We start from the raw sequence: 20,434 nt of genomic DNA, 5'->3' as shown, positions 1-20,434 counted from the left end.
ACACAAACACACATTCTTAAAAGTAATTTTTAGATTCTAATAACATTTTGGAATTAAAGTTTGTACTTGTTCTGGATCTGGGTTAATGTCCTCACAGAGCCAACAGAAGCAGGAATAGTTTTAGCTCAAGTAAATTAAGTTCAAGTCAGTCAATAGGCTGCAGAAAATAAAATAAAATTCAGACATTTAGGATAGATTCAGAAGGAAATTGTTAGCAAAGAGTTATCCTTCTTTAGAGCACTTTAAACTTATGACTGGAAGAACTCCAGCGAGATAGTCAAGTTCAAGCTGAGGGCTTGGCCTACAATTCTGCTGACTGGAAAGAACAGTACAATAGTTCAGCACAGTGAGGCAGTCAAGAAAAAAAAAACTCAAGTCCTACTGGCACAATGCACAATCAATTGGAAGACAGATTTTCTTAGGGCAATAATGGAAAAAGTATTCTAAACTTAGCATGATTTCACCATTTGGATTTTTACTGAGCACAGGACAAAAGTATCACATGGTAAATTAACAGATTTAATGCATTTGAATGTTATGGAAATTATGACATAAAAGTTACATTCTCCATGTTGTGAAATGATCAGGGTAACTACATGTAGCTACTATTCTGGAGCAGTAGAAACAGATAAAATCAGAGTAAGCTTCATAATGAAGTCACTGGGTAAAAAAAAATCAAGATAAAAGCGTATATAATGCAGCTGTTAAGCTGCTGCCAGTTTTCCGCCCATGGCCAAAGTGAAAATTAACCACCTAGTCACTGTGCCATAAATCAGGAAACTCAGTTTAATCATGAGCCTCAATATCCATCCTAAACTTTAAAAATCCTGTTTTACATTCAGTTGGTTTTGTTAAATGCCACTGTACACGGTTTTATTTTGGATTGGATCTCCAACAGACAAAATAGAGTTTAGGAGAAAATCAACAAAACTCAGAATAAAGGATAATGGGAACTGCAGATGCTGGAGAATCCAAGATAACAAAGTGTGAAGCTGGATGAACACAGCAGGCCAAGCAGCATCTCAGGAGCACAAAAGCTGACGTTTCGGGCCTAGACCCTTCATCAGAAAAGGGGGATGGGGAGAGGGTTCTGCAATAAATAGGGAGAGAGTGGGAGGTGGACCGAAGATGAATAGAGGAGAAGATAGGTGGAGAGGAGAAGATAGGTGGGGAGGTAGGGAGGGGATAGGTCAGTCCGGGGAGGATGGACAGGTCAAGGAGGCGGGATGAGGTTATTAGGTGGGAAATGGAGGTGCGGCTTGAGGTGGGAGGAAGGGATAGGTGAGAGAAAGAACAGGTTAGGGAGGCAGGGATGAGCTGGGCTGGTTTTGGGATGCAGTGAGGAACAGGGGAGATTTTGAAGCTTGTGAAGTCCACATTGATGCCATTGGGCTACAGGGTTCCCAAGCGGAATATGAGTTGCTGTTCCTGCAACCTTCGGGTGGCATCATTGTGGCACTGCAGGAGGCCCATGATGGACATGTTGTCTATGGAATGGGGGGGGGGGGGGGGGGGGAGTTAAAATGGTTCGCGACTGGGAGGTGCAGTTGTTTATTTCGAACCGTGCGGAGGTGTTCTGCAAAGCGGTCCCCAAGCCTCCACTTGTTTTCCCCAATGTAGAGGAAGCCACACCAGGTACAGTGGATACAGTATACTACACTGGCAGATGTGCAGATGAACATCTGTTTGATATGGAAAGTCATCTTGGGGCCTGGGATGGGGGTGAGGGAGGTGGTATGAGGGCAAGTGTAGCACTTCCTGCGGTTGCAGGGGAAGGTGCCAGTTGTGGTGGGGGTGGAGGGGAGCGTGGAGCGGACAAGGGAGTCCCAGAGAGAGTGGTCTTTCTGGAAGGCAGACAAGGGTCGGGATGGAAAATTGTCTTGGGTGGTGGGGACTAGGGGATTCTCTTTGGGTGGTTATTGCGGGGGCAGGGTGTGAGGGATGTGTTGCGGGAAATGCGGGAGACACGGTCGAGGGTGTTCTCAACCACTGCCGGGGTGGAGGGGTAAGTTGCGCTCCTTGAAGAATGCGGACATCTGGGATGTGCGGGAGTGGAATGCCTCATCCTGGGAGCAGATGCGACAGAGGCAAAGCAATTGGGAATAGCGGACAGAATTTTTGCAGGAGGATGGGTGGGAGGAGGTGTATTCTAGATAGCTGTGGGAGTCGGCGGGCTTGAAATGGACATCAGTTTCTAGCTGGTTGCCTGAGATGGAGACAGAGGGGTCCAGGAAGGTGAGGGATGTGTTGGAGATGTCCAGGTGAACTTAAGGTTGGGGTGGAAGGTGTTGGTGAAGTGGATGAACTGTTCGAGTTCCTCTTGGGAGCAAGAGGCGGCGCCGATACAGTCAATGTAACGTGGAAGAGGTGGGATTTGGGGCCAGTGTAGGTGCGGAAGCGGGACTGTTCTACGTAACCTACAAAGAGGCAGGCATAACTTGGGCCCATGTGGGTACCCATGGCCACCCCCTTTGTCTGTAGGAAGTGGGAGGAATCGAAAGATAAGTTGATGAGGGTGAGGACGAGTTCAGCTAGGCGGATGAGGGTGTTGGAGGTGGGGGACTGGTTGGGCCTGTGGGACAGGAAGAAGCGGAGGGCCTTGAGGCCATCTGCATGAGGAATGCAGGTGTATAGGGACTGGATGTCCATGGTGAAAATGAGGTGTTGGGGACCAGGGAATTGGAAGTTCTGGAGGGGATGGAGGGTGCAGGTGGTGTCGCGGACGTAGGTGGGGAGTTCCTGGGCCAAGGGGGAGAAAATGGATAGGGTGGAGATAAGTTCGGTGGACAGGAGCAGGTGGGGACAATGGGTCGACCAGGGCAGGTGGGTTTGTGGATTTTCGAAAGGAGATAGAAACGGGCAGTGCAGGGTTGGTGAACAATAAGGTTGGAGGCTGTGGGTGGGAGTTCACCTGAGGTGATGAGGTCATGGATGGTATTGGAGATGATGCTTTGGTGCTCGGGGGTGGGGTCATGAATAAGGGGGTGGTAGAAGGTGGTGTCGGAGAGTTGGCGTTTGGCCTCGGCGATGTAGAGGTCAGTGTGCCGTACTACAACTGTGCCTCCCTTGACTGCGGGTTTGATGGTGAGGTTGGGGTTGGAGCGGAGGGCTGCACATTCTGCGGGGGAGAGGTTGGAGTGGGTGAGAGGGGTGGAGAGGTTGAGACGGTTAATGTCTCGATGGCAGTTGGAGATGAAGAAGTCAAGGGAGGGTAGGAGGCCTGGGGGTGGTGTCCAGGAGGAGGACTTATGTTGGAGGCAGGAGAAGGGGTCAGTGGAGGGAGGGTTAGGCTCCCGGTTAAAGTAGTAAGTGTGGAGTCGAAGGCAGCGGAAAAACTGCTCTATGTCCAAACGTGACTGGTATTCATGGATGTGTGGGTGGAGGGGGACAAAGGTGAGCCCCTTGCTAAGGACTGACTGTTCGTCTTCCGTCAGGGGGATGTTTGGCGGGTGGGGGGGGGGGCGGTATGGTGAAGATTCAGCTGTGGCTGTCTCCTCTGGAGTTGCTGGCTGTGGAGGCTGTGGGTGGAGCAATGTCGGCATCGGGTGTGGGCGGGGTGCCGCTGTCTTCAGTGGTGGGGGGAGTTCCATCAGCAGTGAGACAACATGTCCATCCTGGGCCTCCTGCGGTGCCACAATGATGCCACCCAAAGGTTGCAGGAACAGCAACTCATATTCCGCTTGGGAACCCTGCAGCCCAATGGTATCAACGTGGCCTTCACAAGCTTCAAAATCTCTCGTTCCCCCACTGCATCCCAAAACCAGCCCAGCTCGTCTCCACCTCCCTAACCCGTTCTTCCTCTCACCTATCCCCTCCTCCCACCTCAAGCCGCACCTCCATTTCCCACCTACTAACCTCATCCCGCCTCCTTGGCCTATCTGTCCTCCCCGGACTGACCTATCCCCTCCCTACCTCCCCACCTATCTGTTCCTCTACCCATCTTTGGTCCGCCTCCCCCTCTCTCCCTATTTATTTCAGAACCCTCTCCCCATCCCCTAACTGTGTTCATCCAGCTTTGTTATCTTAAAACTCAGAATCAACCTCTATATCCAGAGAGTTACTAGAATTTGGCAATCGTTATCACAGGGAGTGGTTGAAGCAAATCATATAGATGCATTTAAATAAGGTCAAATAAATACATGAAGGAGATTGTAGACAGGAAGAGATTCCAGGGGAACATAATGCTTCCATTAGGCCAAATGTCCTGGTGCTGTGTTGCATATTTCATGTAAAATAAGTCAAAAGGCTTTCTATCGTGTTGAGAAATAACATTTACCCTTTCTAAGCCACTTCTATTAATATCTTATTTGTTCACATTTTACAAATCTAAGAAAGTGGGAAGAACAATACTAACTTTACAGATAGATATTAATGAGCAGGTAGCAAGCTCTCTGGTCAAGTGCACTCCCAACTGTGTTCAATAACGCTATTTTGAGACACTTCCACAGCAGGCTGGCAGGAAGGAGGAGATTTATCTGGCAGGTCTCCACGCAGAGAAACTCTTGACATTGCAAAACAAAAAGTCAAAGATAGCTGAATACTTCTCCATTATAAACAGGGGAATTACTTTAAATAAAACATTATTCCTCCCAGCTTCAGACCTTTCATCTTGTTGTTCCTGAGATCTTACAGGATGTGGGATTGTACTGAATAAAAATAGAATTCCATATTAGCTTAGAATGAAAAAAATTTAGTGAGTACTTCAAAACGACTCATTGAACATGAAGGGTTTTGGTTTGATCAGAGAAAAATAAAAAAAATTTAATACCATGACTTCCTCCTTTAATAGGCATTCCTTGTTTTCTAAGTTGTGTGCTTGGTGGATACAAGCATTTAGTTGCATAGAAAGGTGGCACCTTCCCACCACCATCCCAATTGTGCCTTCCAGCCTGCCACCAACTAAGGCCCTTAAAGTGACCAACTAATGCTGGTTAAGAGCCTCAATCTGCCACCTCTGGTATTCAGCTACACCAATTGGCCAGCAGTCTAAAACAAGCAGGACCTCTGCATCCGGAGCACTTGATCCTGCAGAAAAGCCTATATTGGCCCATGTTGAATGTGGCACATTTCCAAAGAGAAGGTGACAGGGCTCTTTGAATTTAACTTTAACTGTTTTTAAAATTCATTTACAGGATGAGGGCATTGCTGGCTAATTGCCTAGAGGGCAGTTAAATGTCAACCACACAGCTGTGGGTCTGGAGTCACATATTAGCAAGGTAAGGAGGGCAGCTGAGGTTTACCAGACTAATTCCTGGGATGGCAGGATTAACCTATGAAAAAAGGTTGAGGACATTAAGCCCATATTCTGTATAGTTTAGAAGAAAGAGAGGCCATCTCAATGAAGTTTATAAAGTTCTTAAAGAGCTCAACAGGACAGTTTCAGAAAAGATGCTTGTCCTGACAGATGTAGGCAAAGATGCATAGGCACGTGGGTACGTAGATAGATATGATGTGGAGGTGTAGGTGCAGTTTGGTGTGTGTCTATATGTACATCTGGTTCAATTCTCTATCTTAAAAATGGTTGCAGAAGCTCAATTATGGAGTAGGTTCATGATGGAGGTGATAGTTTTCTACAAATTAATGACATCAAGGTATATGGGGAACACTGAGGAAAATGGCAGGAAATGATTAGCCATGATCTAAAATAGCACATCAGACTCTAGGCTCTGAAATACCTGCTTCTATCTTCCTAAGTTTCAAACATTGTCAGAGAGACAATTTCCCATGACCTCCAAGTCTATGTCAGGCAGGCAGATCAGACTTACAGTGATCATGAAAAGAGCTGTATAAATGCACGTGCCAATGCAATAATGCATGTACAGCTAATAAAAATATATTTGCAGTGTAAGCAGTTTGCATTATTGGAAACACAGCAGCCAATTTGTAAATAATAATCAGCCACAAGCTACAAGGTGATGACGACCAGATAATGTTTTTGTGAAGATAATAAAATGTGAGGCTGGATGAACACAGCAGGCCCAGCAGCATCTCAGGAGCACAAAAGCTGACGTTTCGGGCCTAGACCCTTCATCAGAGAGGGGGATGGGGTGACGGTTCTGGAATAAATAGGGAGAGAGGGGGAGGCGGACCGAAGATGGAGAGAAAAGAAGATAGGTGGAGAGGAAAGTATAGGTGGGTAGGTAGGGGGGGGGGGGGGGATAGGTCAATCTAGGGAAGACGGACAGGTCAAGGAGGTGGGATGAGGTTAGTAGGTAGGAGATGGAGGTGCGGCTTGGGGTGGGAGGAAGGGATGGGTGAGAGGAAGAACAGGTTAGGGAGGCAGAGACAGGTTGGACTGGTTTTGGGATGCAGTGGGTGGAGGGGAAGAGCTGGGCTTGGACAGGACACCAAGGATAATTGTTTTACCCTTCTTCAGAATAGTGCCATAGATTTTTGTTTTACACAACCATTAAGAAAACATATGAGATCTGGATTTAATACTTCATCTGAAAAATGGCATTTGAGGGTGTGGCGCTTCCTCAGTATGGCAATGAATAATCAAGTGCTAAGTAGGACTTCAATCCAGAACCTTGTGACTCAGAAAAGATTGCTATCAAATGAGTAACAGCTCACATTAAGAAGAACAAAGGTCCAACTCTAATACCTGGGCACTTCTAGTGCGTAACCTTCTCCAGTCCGAAAAACAATCCTTTATCTCTTTCTTTGATAACTTTTTGTTAGTCAATTTTGTATCCATGCAGACACTGCCCCTTCAATCATTTTAGCCAATACATCTATTACTTGGTACCTTTGATAAAGTACATTGAAAGCATCAACACCATTACTTTTACCCACGCTCTTCACAAATACAAAGAACAAAATCAAGTTAAATCAAGGCAGGGATTGGTTTTGGGTCCACTTTTGTTTGTCATTTATGCAAGTGATTTAGATGACAACACAGAAAGCATTGTTAGTAAGTTTGTGCATGACACCAAAATTGGTCATATAGTTGATGATGAAGGTTATCCAAAATTACAAAGAGATCTTGATCAATTGGGTCAATGGACTGAAGAGTGGCAGATGAAGTTTAATTTGGATAAATGGGATGCATTGCATTTTGCTAAATCAAATAAGGGCAGGACTTAGACAATTGAAAATGGGGCCTTGAGTAGTGTGGTACAACAGTGGGACCTAGGGGTTCAGGTTCATAATTCTTTCAAGTTTGCGTCATGTATACAGGGTAGTTAAGGCAGCAATTAGCATACATGCCTTCATTAGTCTGTGCTTTGAGAACAGGAGTTGGAATGCCATGTCGGAGGCTGTACAGAACATTGGTTGTGGCCTCTTCTGAAATACTGGTCACCCTCTTGTAAGCAGGATATTATCAAGCTAGAGAGGATTCAGAAAAGATTTACCAGGATGTTGCTGGGAATGGAGGGTTCAAGTTATAAAGAGAGATTGGATTGGCTGCGACCTCTTTCCATTAGAGTGAATGGAGTTGAGGGGTGACTTTATATAGGTTTAATCAAATCATTGGAGGGTATAGATAAGGTGAATGGCAATGTCTTTTCCCCCAGGGTAGCTGATTTCAAGACTTGGGGTGTTTTTTAAGGTGAAAGGAGAAAAGATTAAAAAATAGTGAGGGGCAACTTTTTTTATTTTAAACACAGAATCATGTGTGAAATGGATTTCTCGAGGAAATGGTGGATGTGGTTACAGTTGATTTTGGTATGACACAACAGTTCCATTCTCGTGCATCTCGCGTTATAAGAAAGTCACGCAATAACTGCAACACTTAAAGTGACAGGGACAGAATCGCGTTATAGCCAATGCAGAAAAGGGAAAGTTCACATCCTGCAATTCTTCAACTGCGTTAAAACCAATCTGCATTGAAGAAACGCATGTTATATCAGAACCAACTGTACAGTTACAACATTTATAAGACATTTGGATAGGTCCATGAATAGGAAAGGTTTGGAGAGATACAGGCTGTATGCAGGCAGGCGAAACGAGTTTAGTTTGGAATTATGGTTGGCATGGATTGGTTGGACTGAAGGCCTGTTTCTTGCTCTATGATAGGTTAAAGTATATGACAACTGGTGCACAAGTATGAAAAGTAACTAACAGATTGAATGAAGTATTAGTCTTTGGCTCAACAAAACTAAAGTCTACTGAAGTTATGTAGAGCTTGGTAGAACCCTTCTGCAGTACTGCAGTTCTGAACAATGAGCAACAAGAATAATAATGCATCGTCCAAGGCATATAATACATGTTCACTGAAATAATGGGGTCTTAATTCTTAAGGAATAAACTAGGAGAATAGTTTGCATCAACAAGTCTTTCATTGACTGTAGGGCTGAGGGGTGATCTAATCAAAGTGTTCAAGTGACAAAAGGAGTTTTACTTCCAGTGGGGAAATCAAAATAACAAAAATGGTCACAAAATGAGACCTACGCTGTTTAGGAGGGAAGTGGAAAAAGCATGCCTATAATCAAATGGTAAATGAAATGCAACAGATATTGGGGCTTTTTATTTGAAAGAGAGAGAATGATGCATTTCCTGCTGAGTAAGACAATTGAGGGATCAGTGAACAAATAAAATTGAGGTATAGATCAATTTTGAATGGCAGAAGATTCTTGATACTGTTTAAATGGCTGCTCCTATTCCTCTTCATTCGAAATTGGGAAAGGATTTTTACCAAATTAAGTTTTTAGATTCTACTCTTGTAGCTGGTGAGGTGCGGCAGGGGAAACATCAGCTAAATTTAAAAAAAAACCACAGACAGAGGGATTTTCTTTTTCCAAAAAAATGATGTGCAGGGAATGATACAGGTCAAAATGCTGAAGAATTCATCTAATTTGGTTAAGATGGGCTACTGACATGGGATAATGTAGTATGTTGCTTAATTTATCCTTATACAGAGATAAGTTATATTCAACAAACAAATCTATTCATAGCAGTTGCTCTGTGCATTCCTGTAAACTGCACTATCACTGAATAAATGATTCTGTAGATAGTGCATCAGTAAACCTTAAATCATCAATAAAAAAAAACTATAAACCGTAATCAATTATTAGGGATGGACAATAAATTCTGGCCTATCCAGTGATGCCTGGAGAAATGAAAAAAAAAGTTGACTACATACAATAATACAGGATTTTAGGGCATCTGATCCAACAGATCTATGCTATAATTTTGCTCTATTGAAATGTTCTCCTTCTAGTACCTAACTACTTGCTGTTGATTCTGTAACGTTTTTAAAAAACCAAACTATGTTTAAATGTAATGGAAAGGCTTCAGTAGCTGAAATTATTTGTTCGTGTAAAGATGCATTTCAGCAAATACAGTTGCATAGAAAGTACTTTCAATAAAAAGCCTGTCTATGACTGAACAAGTCCCAGCTTTAACTGGAAAACAACGCAATTAGCCTATGCTGGAATACATTTGCTGACTTGTCATCCAGGTGGTTGTCCAGCAAGACCAAAAGAAAATCAAATATTGTGGATATTGGAAGTATGAAATAAAAATAAAGTGCTGGAAATACTTAGTCTAACAGATTCTAAGGTGACAGTCAGTCAATGTTTCAAGGCAAATATGACTTCTTATATCTGAGAAAACGAACTGATGAAACAGATTAAAGAATTTGGACATGACAGAAAGAACAGATTGTAAAATTATTTCAGATAATACGGAAAGGATGTTATGGACAATACACAGGTGACCAAAACAGAAAAAGTAGTTGGTTGAAAATGGACAATGGTGGATTTAAGTAGAATCAGCGTGGACTTCCTCTGAGGGTATTGACAAAGTGGAAATATATACTATAAATGCTTTCAGTGCCATTATATAGTATAATAGTATAGCAATGCAAACATTAAGCTTTTTAAACATACTTTCACATTAGGACTGTTTATCTAATTCTACAGGATCATTATGACCTTTACTGAAGAACAAATCCAATGTTTACACCACATAAACACAACCTTGAAGCAAACCAGAGCTGGCCCCTAGTACGAGTTACCAGAAGGATGATGCAATACCAGCCGCAGCTGCATCATCTGAAACATGTGGGTCTAAAACATTTTGCCCGCTACGTCAAATGCTAACGGTTGTTGAGATTATTATATCAATCAACTCATATACTAGGTTAATGTTCTGAATGTTGGTTTATTTAGGCTGTGAAAACCATATTTCAAAGCTTTAATGAGGCAAAGTGAAATATTTGACAACAGAGTGGCTCTGTTCACATTACTCTATTATTTACTGGCCCAGATTCTAGGAGTATTCCCCTTGGTACAAAACATATATCCAGTTTCTCTGCTTCAAGCCGCGAAGCATGTCATGGTCCAACATCCTTCTGCAAAACAGAAATTTCTCCTGAGGTCTCACTTTCTTAACAATATCTTTCTTTCAATAACCTCTTTTGTCATTTTTCCCCTCAAAGGAAACAGACTTTCCCTATTCATTCAATTAAAATCCTACAGGTACAAGTGGCATTAATAGATAGTCGAGTCATAGAGTTATACAGCATAGAAACAGGCCCTTCGGCCCACCATGTCTATGTCATCCAACAAACAGCAAGCTACACTGACTCCATTTACTTGCAGTTGGTCCTTAATGTACCATGTCCTGGCAGTTTAAATGCTTGTCCAGATGCTTCTTAGATATTGCAAGAGTAACCATCTCCACTACTGTCTAAGGCATTATGTCTTCTTGCATATCCTCAATTTCCATTGCTATAACACTGGTGGATTTCCCATCAACCATCCAGACCCTAGGCTCTGGAGTTCCCTCCCTGTATTTCTCTCTCTCTCTCTCTCTCTCTCTCTCTCCTTCCCACGATAATCTTTAAAACTACCTCTTTGGTCACTTGTCCTGACGTGTCTTTCTGAGTCAGATTTTGCTCAATAACTGCTCTTGTAAATGCCTACAGTTACCCCTCTGCACATAAGATTCCACGTAAATGCAAATTGTTGAATCTACCATCTGAAGAGGTACCCACATACTTTCTGTTGGTTCAAGTTGCTTTTCACAGGTTTTCTGTTCATAACAAACAAGAGGAAACCATCAAGTTCCTCCAGCCTGCTCTGCCGATCAATAAGTTCATGGCCACCCCAACCCTCCCTTCTTGCCCAACATCCCCGTGTACCTTTAACCTGTTCAAACCCCTAGAAAGCTATCACCTTCTGTCTTGATCATACTCAACATCTATATATTCACAGCCTTCGGGGGAGAGAAATGCAATGATTCAGAACCCTTTGGGTGAAGACATTTCTCCTGGCTCCCGCGCTAAATAAACTGCCCCATAGAATTATAGAATCCCTGCAATGCAAGCAGACCATACAGCCCATTGAATCCACACGGACTGTCCGAACAGCATCCCATCCAGACCCACCCCATCCCTGCATTTCCCATCGCTAATCCAGTTAGTCAGCACATCCCAGGACAGTATGAGCAATTTAGCATGGCCAAAACACCTGACCTGCACACCTTTGGACTGTGGGAGCAAACCAGAGCACTCATAGGAAACCCACACAGACACAAGGAGAATGTGCAAACTCCACACAGACAGTCACCCGATGTTGGAACAGATGGATGAGGCACATTGCTAACCATGCTGCCCTTCTCATGAAGCTGGCTCCAAATTATGCGATAATCGGGCAGAAGGAGCAGTTTCTCAGCATCTACTCTGTCGAGCTTATTCTTTCAGAATTCCAGGGAGGCAGGTCTAGACTACTCAGCACAGAGACTGCAGTGGCTCTCGAGGGCACCTCACCAACACCTTCTCTGGGACAATTAGGGATGGGCAATAAATGCTGGCCCAGTCAGTGACACCCACATCTTGTCGAAGATTGAAAAGAATCGTCCTCACAGGACAAATCTGATGAATTGTCATCGTACTTCCTCTATAGGGTGCATAAGGAGACGAGAATTCCAGGTGTGGTCTCATCAATGGCCTATATAACTGTAATTGCACATCTTCACTGTCCTACCCCAAAAAATTGCTCTTTGTTGTTAGTTCAAAAGGGGAGGTGAAGAGCTGACGGAGGTTTATAACGAGCTGAGAGGCTTTGAGAAACACAGGTGCGGAGATTATTTTGTGTCTGGTGGGTCAATAACCAGAAATCACAGGGTGAAAACCTTTGGCGAGAGATTGAGAGGGAAGAGGCAGAAAGTGTCTCTCACTCAGAGGATTGTCAGAATTCAGAACATTGTAATCCTCCGCCACCTTTACAGAGTTTCTTGAGCAGAGTCATGGGCAGCTAGTTGAGTTGGCAGTTCTTTGAAAGAGCCAACATAAGTGTGATGGAGTGAATGGCCTCCTCCTGTGGTGCAGTGTTCTATCATTCTGAATAAAAGCAGGCAGCTGAGGGACTATTGCACTGCAGCTCTGTGTACACAGACAGGAAGACGTTGGATAAAGTCATCAAGGAGCATGCATGCCAGTGCGAGCTCTGAGAAATCTTTCTTGGAACTTTAACTCTGGAGAATTGAAGTTAAAAATAAATGTAATAATCAGGTTAAATGAATCCTTAAAAATCTTTACTGGCACAGTAGCGGGCTCCACTAAGTCCAGAGTATACCAAACTAAATCCAACTTATCAAATCTGCGTCTTCTACTAACATCTGTTGGCAGCCAGACAATCTGATTTAATATCCTACACACTCTCACCATTAGCAACGTTCAAGTAATGTGAGAAGACAATTTCCAACTGGATATCAGTCTTCATGCTATTTTTTATGAACACAAAAGGATGCATAAGGAGCCCAACCAATCCAGCAAGCCCTTGAATTTGCTCCATCATTCCATCGAATCCCTACAGTGTGGAAGCAGGCCAATTGGCCCCATCGAGTTCACACCAATCCACCAAAGAGCATTCCACCCAGACCCACCCAACCCCATCCATGTAACCTGCATTTCCCATGGCCAATCCACCTAACCTGCATAACTTTGGGCTGTGGATGGAAACCAGAGGAACTGGAGGAAACCCGTACAGACACAAGGAGAGCGTGTAAGCTCCACATTGACACTGCTGGGAGGCTGTGATGACCATTCCCATGATGGACAGTTGGGAAATCCTTCTAATTTCCACGGGCAATCTGTCTCCTTTTTTTGAAGGTGATTTGAGATCTCCTGGCATGCTATCCTGGAAGTGAGTTCACAAAAGACATCCAATTACCTACCAAAAGTTATGTTGAATTCTGATTCCACTGGGTTTTCATGCATGTAGTCCCAAATTTTCTCAATACATGGCATGAAAACATTTCTCATTTCCCCTCCATTTATTTTGCTGGTTATTTTTAAAATGTACGATTTCAGGTCACTGACTTACTTTCCTGAGGAATCAATTTTCCCCGTTTTATCACAACTTCTCCATTTTGGATACCTCTATCTGGTCTCGCCTAGCCATCCCTGCTGTAAGAAGAGCAGAGCTTCTCCAATCCCTGGTATCATGTGAGTAATCCTCCATTACATCCAGTAGAGGGACTTCACAACCTGCTTAAGTGTGGTTCACAGAATTATACACAATATTTTATCTGAGGGTCTACAGAGTTTAAAATTAGTAAAGCATTAGCATGACTTCCTTATGTTTGTATCCAATGTCCATACAAAGTCAAATATTTTAGATTCATTCTTAAACATTTTACCAACTTGTCCCTTCACTTTCAAAGATTTGTCTCCTATTCTTGTGTCACCCACACAATAACAACATTTCGTTAATATTGTCTCTCCTTGTTCTTCCTCCCAAAGTGTACCACCACATCTATCCATAAAATACTGCAGCTGTATTAGTCTGCTCATTTGGCGTCCACTAACTTTGATATATGTGGCAGTCTCCACAATCCCCTCCTCAAAATTCCAACTTTTAAAAACTAATTTATAAGTACTGATTAAGAGAACATACGAATGCCACTCTAATGAGCAGCAGTAGGCAATCTGGCTCTCGAGCCTGTTCCATCACTGTATATGATAATGGGTGGTCTAATTGTAAGCACATCCACATTGCCCTCAACCCCTTGCTAATAAGAATCTTTCAATTTCTGCCTTAAATATTCAAGTAATATACTGCTTCCACTGCCTTTTCAGGAAGGCCATTCCAAATTTTTCAAAGGATCATAAATATTTTCCTCATCTTCGTCTTTAAAAACAAAGAGTCGCCCATTTACTCCTAAATTTTCCCATAAGAGGGGACAATCTCTTCACATCCACTATCAGTGACTCATCAGGATCCTACATGTTTCAATCAAGTCTTGCTCTTTTTAACCCTTGCAGATGCACACCTAGCAAGTACGAACCTTCTTCAAAAGACAATCCACTCATTGCAGATATCAGACTGGTAAACCTCTTCTGAAATGCTATCAACATATTTACATTTTTCCCTGAATAAGGTGACCAGTATCGTGCACAGTACTCCAGATGTGATCTCACCAATGGCATCCTCCAAACCCACAATCTCCACCAGCCAGAAACATAAAGGGAACAAATACATAGGGAGATATTATTTGAGAGTTCCCTTCCAAATTACACATCATAAAAATGTATGTACCACCATTCTTTCATCATCACTGGATGCACTGTGAATTGTAGCAGTTCAAAGTATCAATACCTTCTCTCGTGCAATTAGGGATGAGTAATAAATGCTGGCCTTCCTTGTGATGCCAACATCTCATTCAGAAATTGTTTGTTTTAAATGCCCTGAAATCTAAGCACGAAACCAGGACAGGTAAGCTATCTACTTGTGACTCAGCCAGGCCCAAACAAGTTAGGGTATTTGCTTGCCAGTTGTGGTGTAGAGTGGGACGAATACCAACCCCAATAATGGATCAACTTGTACCAGGGTGATGGCTTAATCAGGGAGAGTGCCCTCAAACATTACAGGTATCTGTACAGGTTGGCAGAGTGAGTGGATAAGTCAAGATGGAACCCAGAAACAGGGGAAAAAGAAAGGGATTGTTGATAGTAAACCAGGGAGGAAGCTACATTAGTGATACCGGGGCACCTTGTCCTGAAGGCTATACTTTACTCAAGCTGAACAATAGGTGCTGTTCCTCCAGCTTATGGTTGAACCTCATTGGACACCATGGCCTACTCATCTTCTACTTCCCACACCTCCAAGGCACCTTCCCATGCAATTACAGAAAGTGCAACATGTGCCCATTTACCTCTTCCCTCCTTATTATCCAAGGCCCCTGACACCTTCCAGGGGAAGCAACAACTTCATTGAATCTGTTCTACCATACCTGCTACTCACAATGCAGTCTCCTCGACAACGTGCAGTTTGGATGACAGCTTTGCAGAACACCCATGTTCTACTTGTAATATTATCAAGTTTCCAGCTGCCTGCTACTTCAACAGCATTCCAATGCCAACATTTGTGTCTCAGGCCCACTCCAATGAGGCTCAACACAAGTGGGAGGAACACTTTATCTTCCACTTAGGTACCTTATAGCCATCAAGACTCAAAGTTGCATTTAACAATTTCATAGCAAGAACACCTTCTCCCATTTCTGTTACCTGCTCCCACAACTCCAGGTCTCGTCACAAAATGGGTTGCTTTCAGCACAGCCAACCCATTTTCAACTACTCAGAGCCACCAGTATCACCTGGCTTACTATCAACATTCCCTTTGTCCACCTATTCTTGATTTCCTCTCCTTCTGGGCTCTGTCTCCACTTACGCACTGACTCTGTTTCCCCTGCAGCCCGTCATCAGCATAAATACCACCTTTCCTAGCTACTTTCAGTTCTAAAAAGAAGGATTACTGGACTCAAAACATTATCTCTGCTTCTCTCTCCAAAGATTCTGCCAAACCTGCTGTGCTTCTCCAGCAATTTCTGTTTTTGCTGTTCTAGATCTCCAGCATCTGTAGTTCTTTGTTTTATCTCACCCCTTTCCTGTTTCAATATCTGGTGATTACTGCCCAAAACTACAGCATCACAGATGTGAGGAAAAATATTTCCCCTCGGTTCATGAGTCTTTGGAACATTCTTCTTCAAAAAGGCTGTGGAAGTAGAATCTTTGAATAACTTTAAAGGCAGAGGTAAATTGATTCTTTAAGTAAGGAAGTGAAAGCTTATTGGATGTAGAATGTATCGTGGAGTAATCAGATCAGCCGTGCTGGAGCAGGATTGAAGAGTTGACAGGCTTGTCCCTGCTCCAAGTTCACGTGCTCTGAAACTTGTACACATCCATACTTAAATAAATTGCAAGGAAATGATCAGAAATAGCTTCCTCTTCAAATATGTCAGTGACAGGAGATGGAAGTTTAACTTACATCTAAATATAAATCTGATGTGGTTTAGCAAACATCACACAATGTTTAAAAATAAGTTTATATATAAGCAGATTTTCAATCAGATATCTTAGCAGTGTCAGAAAGTATATTGATAATGGGAACTGCAGATGCTGGAGAATCCAAAGTAATAAAATGTGAGGCTGGATGGACACAGCAGGCCCAGCAGCATCTCAGGAGCACAAAAGCTTTTGTGCTCCTGAGATGCTGCTGGGCCTGCTGTGTCCATCCAGCCTCACATTTTATTATCTCAAAGTACATTCCTGGGTTCTACAAGTGCTCTGCCATCCAATTAGATTTTACAGCTGTATTATGGAGAATTAAAAGCTTGTAGCAGAAAATTTTTTAAAAGGCTCTTGTGAGCCATTAAAAAAAATGCATTCCTATCAGCGTTTTATTAACAACCTGAAAACGGCCCTGGTCAAGCATCTTCAGAAAACTGAATTCACTTTACTGGACTAAAGATCCTGAAAGGGACACTTCACTGGAGAATGTTGCTAAGTATTTATTCTTAGAATTGATTATACTAAAAAGCAGGTACAATAGAAATGACTCATTTGGATAGCATTTTATTATTATGAATCATATTTGAATTGGGAAAGACTTCACAAAGCTACAGCAGAGGGATTTGGGAATCCTAATGCATAAAGAAAAAAATCACAAAAATCCACTACATGCATCCAGTAAATAATAAAGGAAGGACAAATAGAATGCTGGCCTTTATTTTAAAGAAAGCAGAGTATAAAAATAGGGACATCTTGCTAAAACTATACAAACATACTACTTAGGCCACTCTTAAAATACTGTGAACACTTTTAGTCCCCTTATCGAAGGAAGGATATACTTCTATTTGGAGCAAACCAAAGAAGGTTTACCAGGTTGATCCTAGGTATGGAGGAATTTTCTGATGTGAAAAGGTTGAATAAGTTGGGTCTGTAGTTACTGGAGTTTAGAGGCAAGAGTGACAAGTTTATTGTAACATTCAAAATTCTTAGGGGTGTGATAGGGCAGATGCTGAAAAGTTATTTCCCCTTATGGGAAAGTTCAGGACCGGAAGATATAACCTCAGAGTAAGGGGTTGTTCGGATAGGATAGATGAGGAGAGAATGGTTTCTCTCAAAAAGAAAGCAAATCTGTGCAATTCTTTATTTCTGAAGGCTGGGTCAGTAGGCCTATTCAACATTGAGAATGACAATTCTTTAAATCAATAAGGGAATCAAAGATTATGGGAGAAGGCAAGAAGAAACTGGAGGTGGGGGTAAATTACATCTCACTGAAAGGCAAAGCAAACTTGGTTGGTTTATAGCCTATTTCTGCTCTTACATCTTATGGTCTTAACATTCTAAACTATGTCACGGCAGCTTAAAAGAGTTTTTCCAAACAAGAAATACACTGAATCAAATAAGGAGATATCATGTCGATATGCAAAAGCTCATTCAAAAGAGGAAAGAAGAGCTGCGAGTTAGCAGTTCTGGTCTCTGGCCTATGTACCTGATGGCAAACCATCAATGTCGAGCAATTTTAGTTAGATGTGTGCATGAGGGCAGAATTGGAGCAGAGATAAAACTCAGAGGATAACTCACAACAGTCTAGAATTACAGAGGAACAGCCCTCAGAGGGATTTGAAAACATTGTTTAAATTTAAAAGTTATGGCATTGTTTAACCAGAAATAAAATGTATGACAATGAGCACAGGAGTGCTGGCTAAATTTAAGATAACCCTAAGTTTATGGAGGATGGCGGCTGGGAGGCTGATCAGAACTATACCATTATGTATAAATTTGATTTTCAAGTATGGACAAGAGTTTCAGCAGTAAATGAGTTGGGTTAGGCAATATCAAAATAAGTGGCTTTTGTGTTGGCGTGCAAGGTCAGAAAATCATCTTGAGTTCAAATAGAATAACAAAATTGCAAACAGCCTGATTTAACCTCAGATAGTTGCCTGGAAGAGAGATGGAGTGGATGGCTAGGAAGCAGACTTTGTAGTGGGATCCGAAGACAATGGTTTTGATTATTTCAGTAACTGGGAGGAAATCTACTCATTCAATGTTGAATAGTTGACAAGCAATCAGATCATACAAAGTTGAGCTGCATGTTGTCAGCATATTTTTACAAATTCACATCTATATTTGTATTTTAAAGGAGGTTGTTGGTTGTTGTCAGAAGACATATAGAACATAGAACATTACAGCACAGTACAGGCCCTTCGGCCCTCGATGTTGTACCGAACTGTCATACCAATCTGAAGCCCATCTAACCTACACTATTCCATGTACGTCCATATGCTTATCCAATGACGACTTAAATGTACCTAAAGTTGGCAAACATGTAGGTAGGAAATAGGAAGAAGCTAATTAAGAATGGAACCAGAAGTAAAGAGTAGTACACGTTGTCTCCCGTGGTCATTTTACATTAGATGATCAAAATCATGACACAGAAATAAGTAAAAAGGCTGAAAGACAGACTACCCATCTAATTTTAACAGATATGATTATAAAATTTAAACAACAGTAAATAAATGAGAAGCAGGAAAAATACAGCCATTAACACAGCATCTAAGGAGCAGGAGAGTCAACGGTTCAGGCTGAAACCCTTTCATTAGCATAGTCATTTCATATTATACACACTAAGAGACCTGGTTTCTTTTGTCAGTACAGACAGTAACATTAGAATGGTTATGACAGGCTAATATATTTTTATGTAGATCATTGAGGGAATCATTCATTTTATAAAACATCAGCTGTGGGAGAACTTGTTAAATTACAAATTGTAAGCTGTCCCAAGTTGTTACTTAATAACATGCAACAAACCTAATACATGCTTACTTTTTTATTCCATGGCATTGTTCTTTTGAACATTACTGTACACAAAGCAGTATGTTACTGAAAATAGTTAATGTCACCTCAGAGAACACCTTATAACTGCCAAGTGCTTTTGTTTAAAAGCAACTCGAGTGGCCTTGCAGTTTCACAAAATTATCCTGATCAGCGAAGGAACTTAGTAAAACTCAAATTTCATAGATAGAAAATGAAATGTCTTCAGATTGTAAAACAAATTATTAAAGCGTTACTAGGTCTCGAAAATAACACGGCAGTTTAAATATTAAACTATACGTAACGCTATTATTTCCAAAAGGAAATCAAAAAGCAAATCTTGCACCATTTTACCTGGTTAAATTTTCTATGTTTGGTGGTATAGTTTTAAGTCTGTTTCCCCCAAGTGAAAGTGATTTGAGTCTTTGCAATTCTAGAAGCTGAGAGGGAACCTCTTCAAAACGATTGCCACTGAAATTGACAACTTCCAAACCCATCTTTCCCAAGTCCTTGGGCAGGGAGAATTCGTCCATTCTGTTATTTTTGGCTATTAAAGTCCTAAGTTTAGTCAGCTCGAGGATATCGTCGCAGATGAAGGACAGTCCATTGGAGCTGATGTCCAGGAACAGTAAGTTCCTAAAACAGGCGATACTTCGAGGGAAAACAGTCAATCTGTTGTGTGTCAACAGTAACTGTTGAGTCTCGATTTTCTTTTCTTCGCTGACGTCTTCCAAAGACACCGTATCCAGATTCATTCTGGACAGGTTCAACACGTTGTCTCCTTCCATATTCTCCAAAACATCCATAGCTGACCCCGGCAAAGCGAACATTTTAAAACTTGATCAGAATGCTGAAGCGAGAGGAACCATCCAAATGAAGTTCGCTGGTGGTGACACTGCTCAAATAGCTCGCCCGATTTCAAGTCCGCGCCCCGGAATCCGAATTGCCCATAACGGCCCGCGGAGGAGGAAAGCTAAGAGCGCGGGCACGCAGCGTCCGGGGCGGGCCGGAGCTGTGTCACGCGGAGTCTGTGCAAAGGTCACAGCGTCACTACGTAAACCCCGCGAGGGAGGTTGGCTGAAGTTGGCGGTTGGAGGGTCACATGGTGAGTCCTCAGTGGGAGAGTAAAGAGGAAGGAAACAGCACCACTGAAAAATTACAGCCGGCCCGCGACGTCTTATTAGTGACTGGCAAAACAGGTCAATTGGTATACAAAGCATCCCCCATCTTCAGTACTGAGAAAGTAGAGAAAACAGTGATCGCGCAGGAGGTCACGTGAGTTCACACTGCCAGCCTGGGGTCTGAAATTTTGGAGATTACACTCTTTAATTCAGCTTCGACCCCCCCCCCCCCCCCCGCCATTCGGATAATATTTACGACTTTCTC

At 42.5% G+C, this 20,434-nt stretch overlaps 1 protein-coding gene across 1 annotated transcript in view; it reads right to left on the bottom strand.

The window, feature by feature from the left end:
• The window catches only part of lrrc58b (leucine rich repeat containing 58b), a 49,119-nt gene extending 29,067 nt beyond the window's left edge, over window positions 1-20,052 (bottom strand). The window contains exon 1 of the mRNA XM_048540618.2: window positions 19,403-20,052. Within this exon, the coding sequence (XP_048396575.2) occupies window positions 19,403-19,878 (476 nt within the window). The 5' untranslated portion in view covers window positions 19,879-20,052. The remainder of the gene's footprint in view (window positions 1-19,402) is intronic.
• Between the last annotated feature and the right edge of the window lie 382 nt (window positions 20,053-20,434).

This window comes from Stegostoma tigrinum, chromosome 12 (assembly GCF_030684315.1).
Source record: "Stegostoma tigrinum isolate sSteTig4 chromosome 12, sSteTig4.hap1, whole genome shotgun sequence".
NCBI lineage: Eukaryota > Metazoa > Chordata > Chondrichthyes > Orectolobiformes > Stegostomatidae > Stegostoma > Stegostoma tigrinum.
This window is presented reverse-complemented; position numbering and strand designations above follow the sequence as displayed.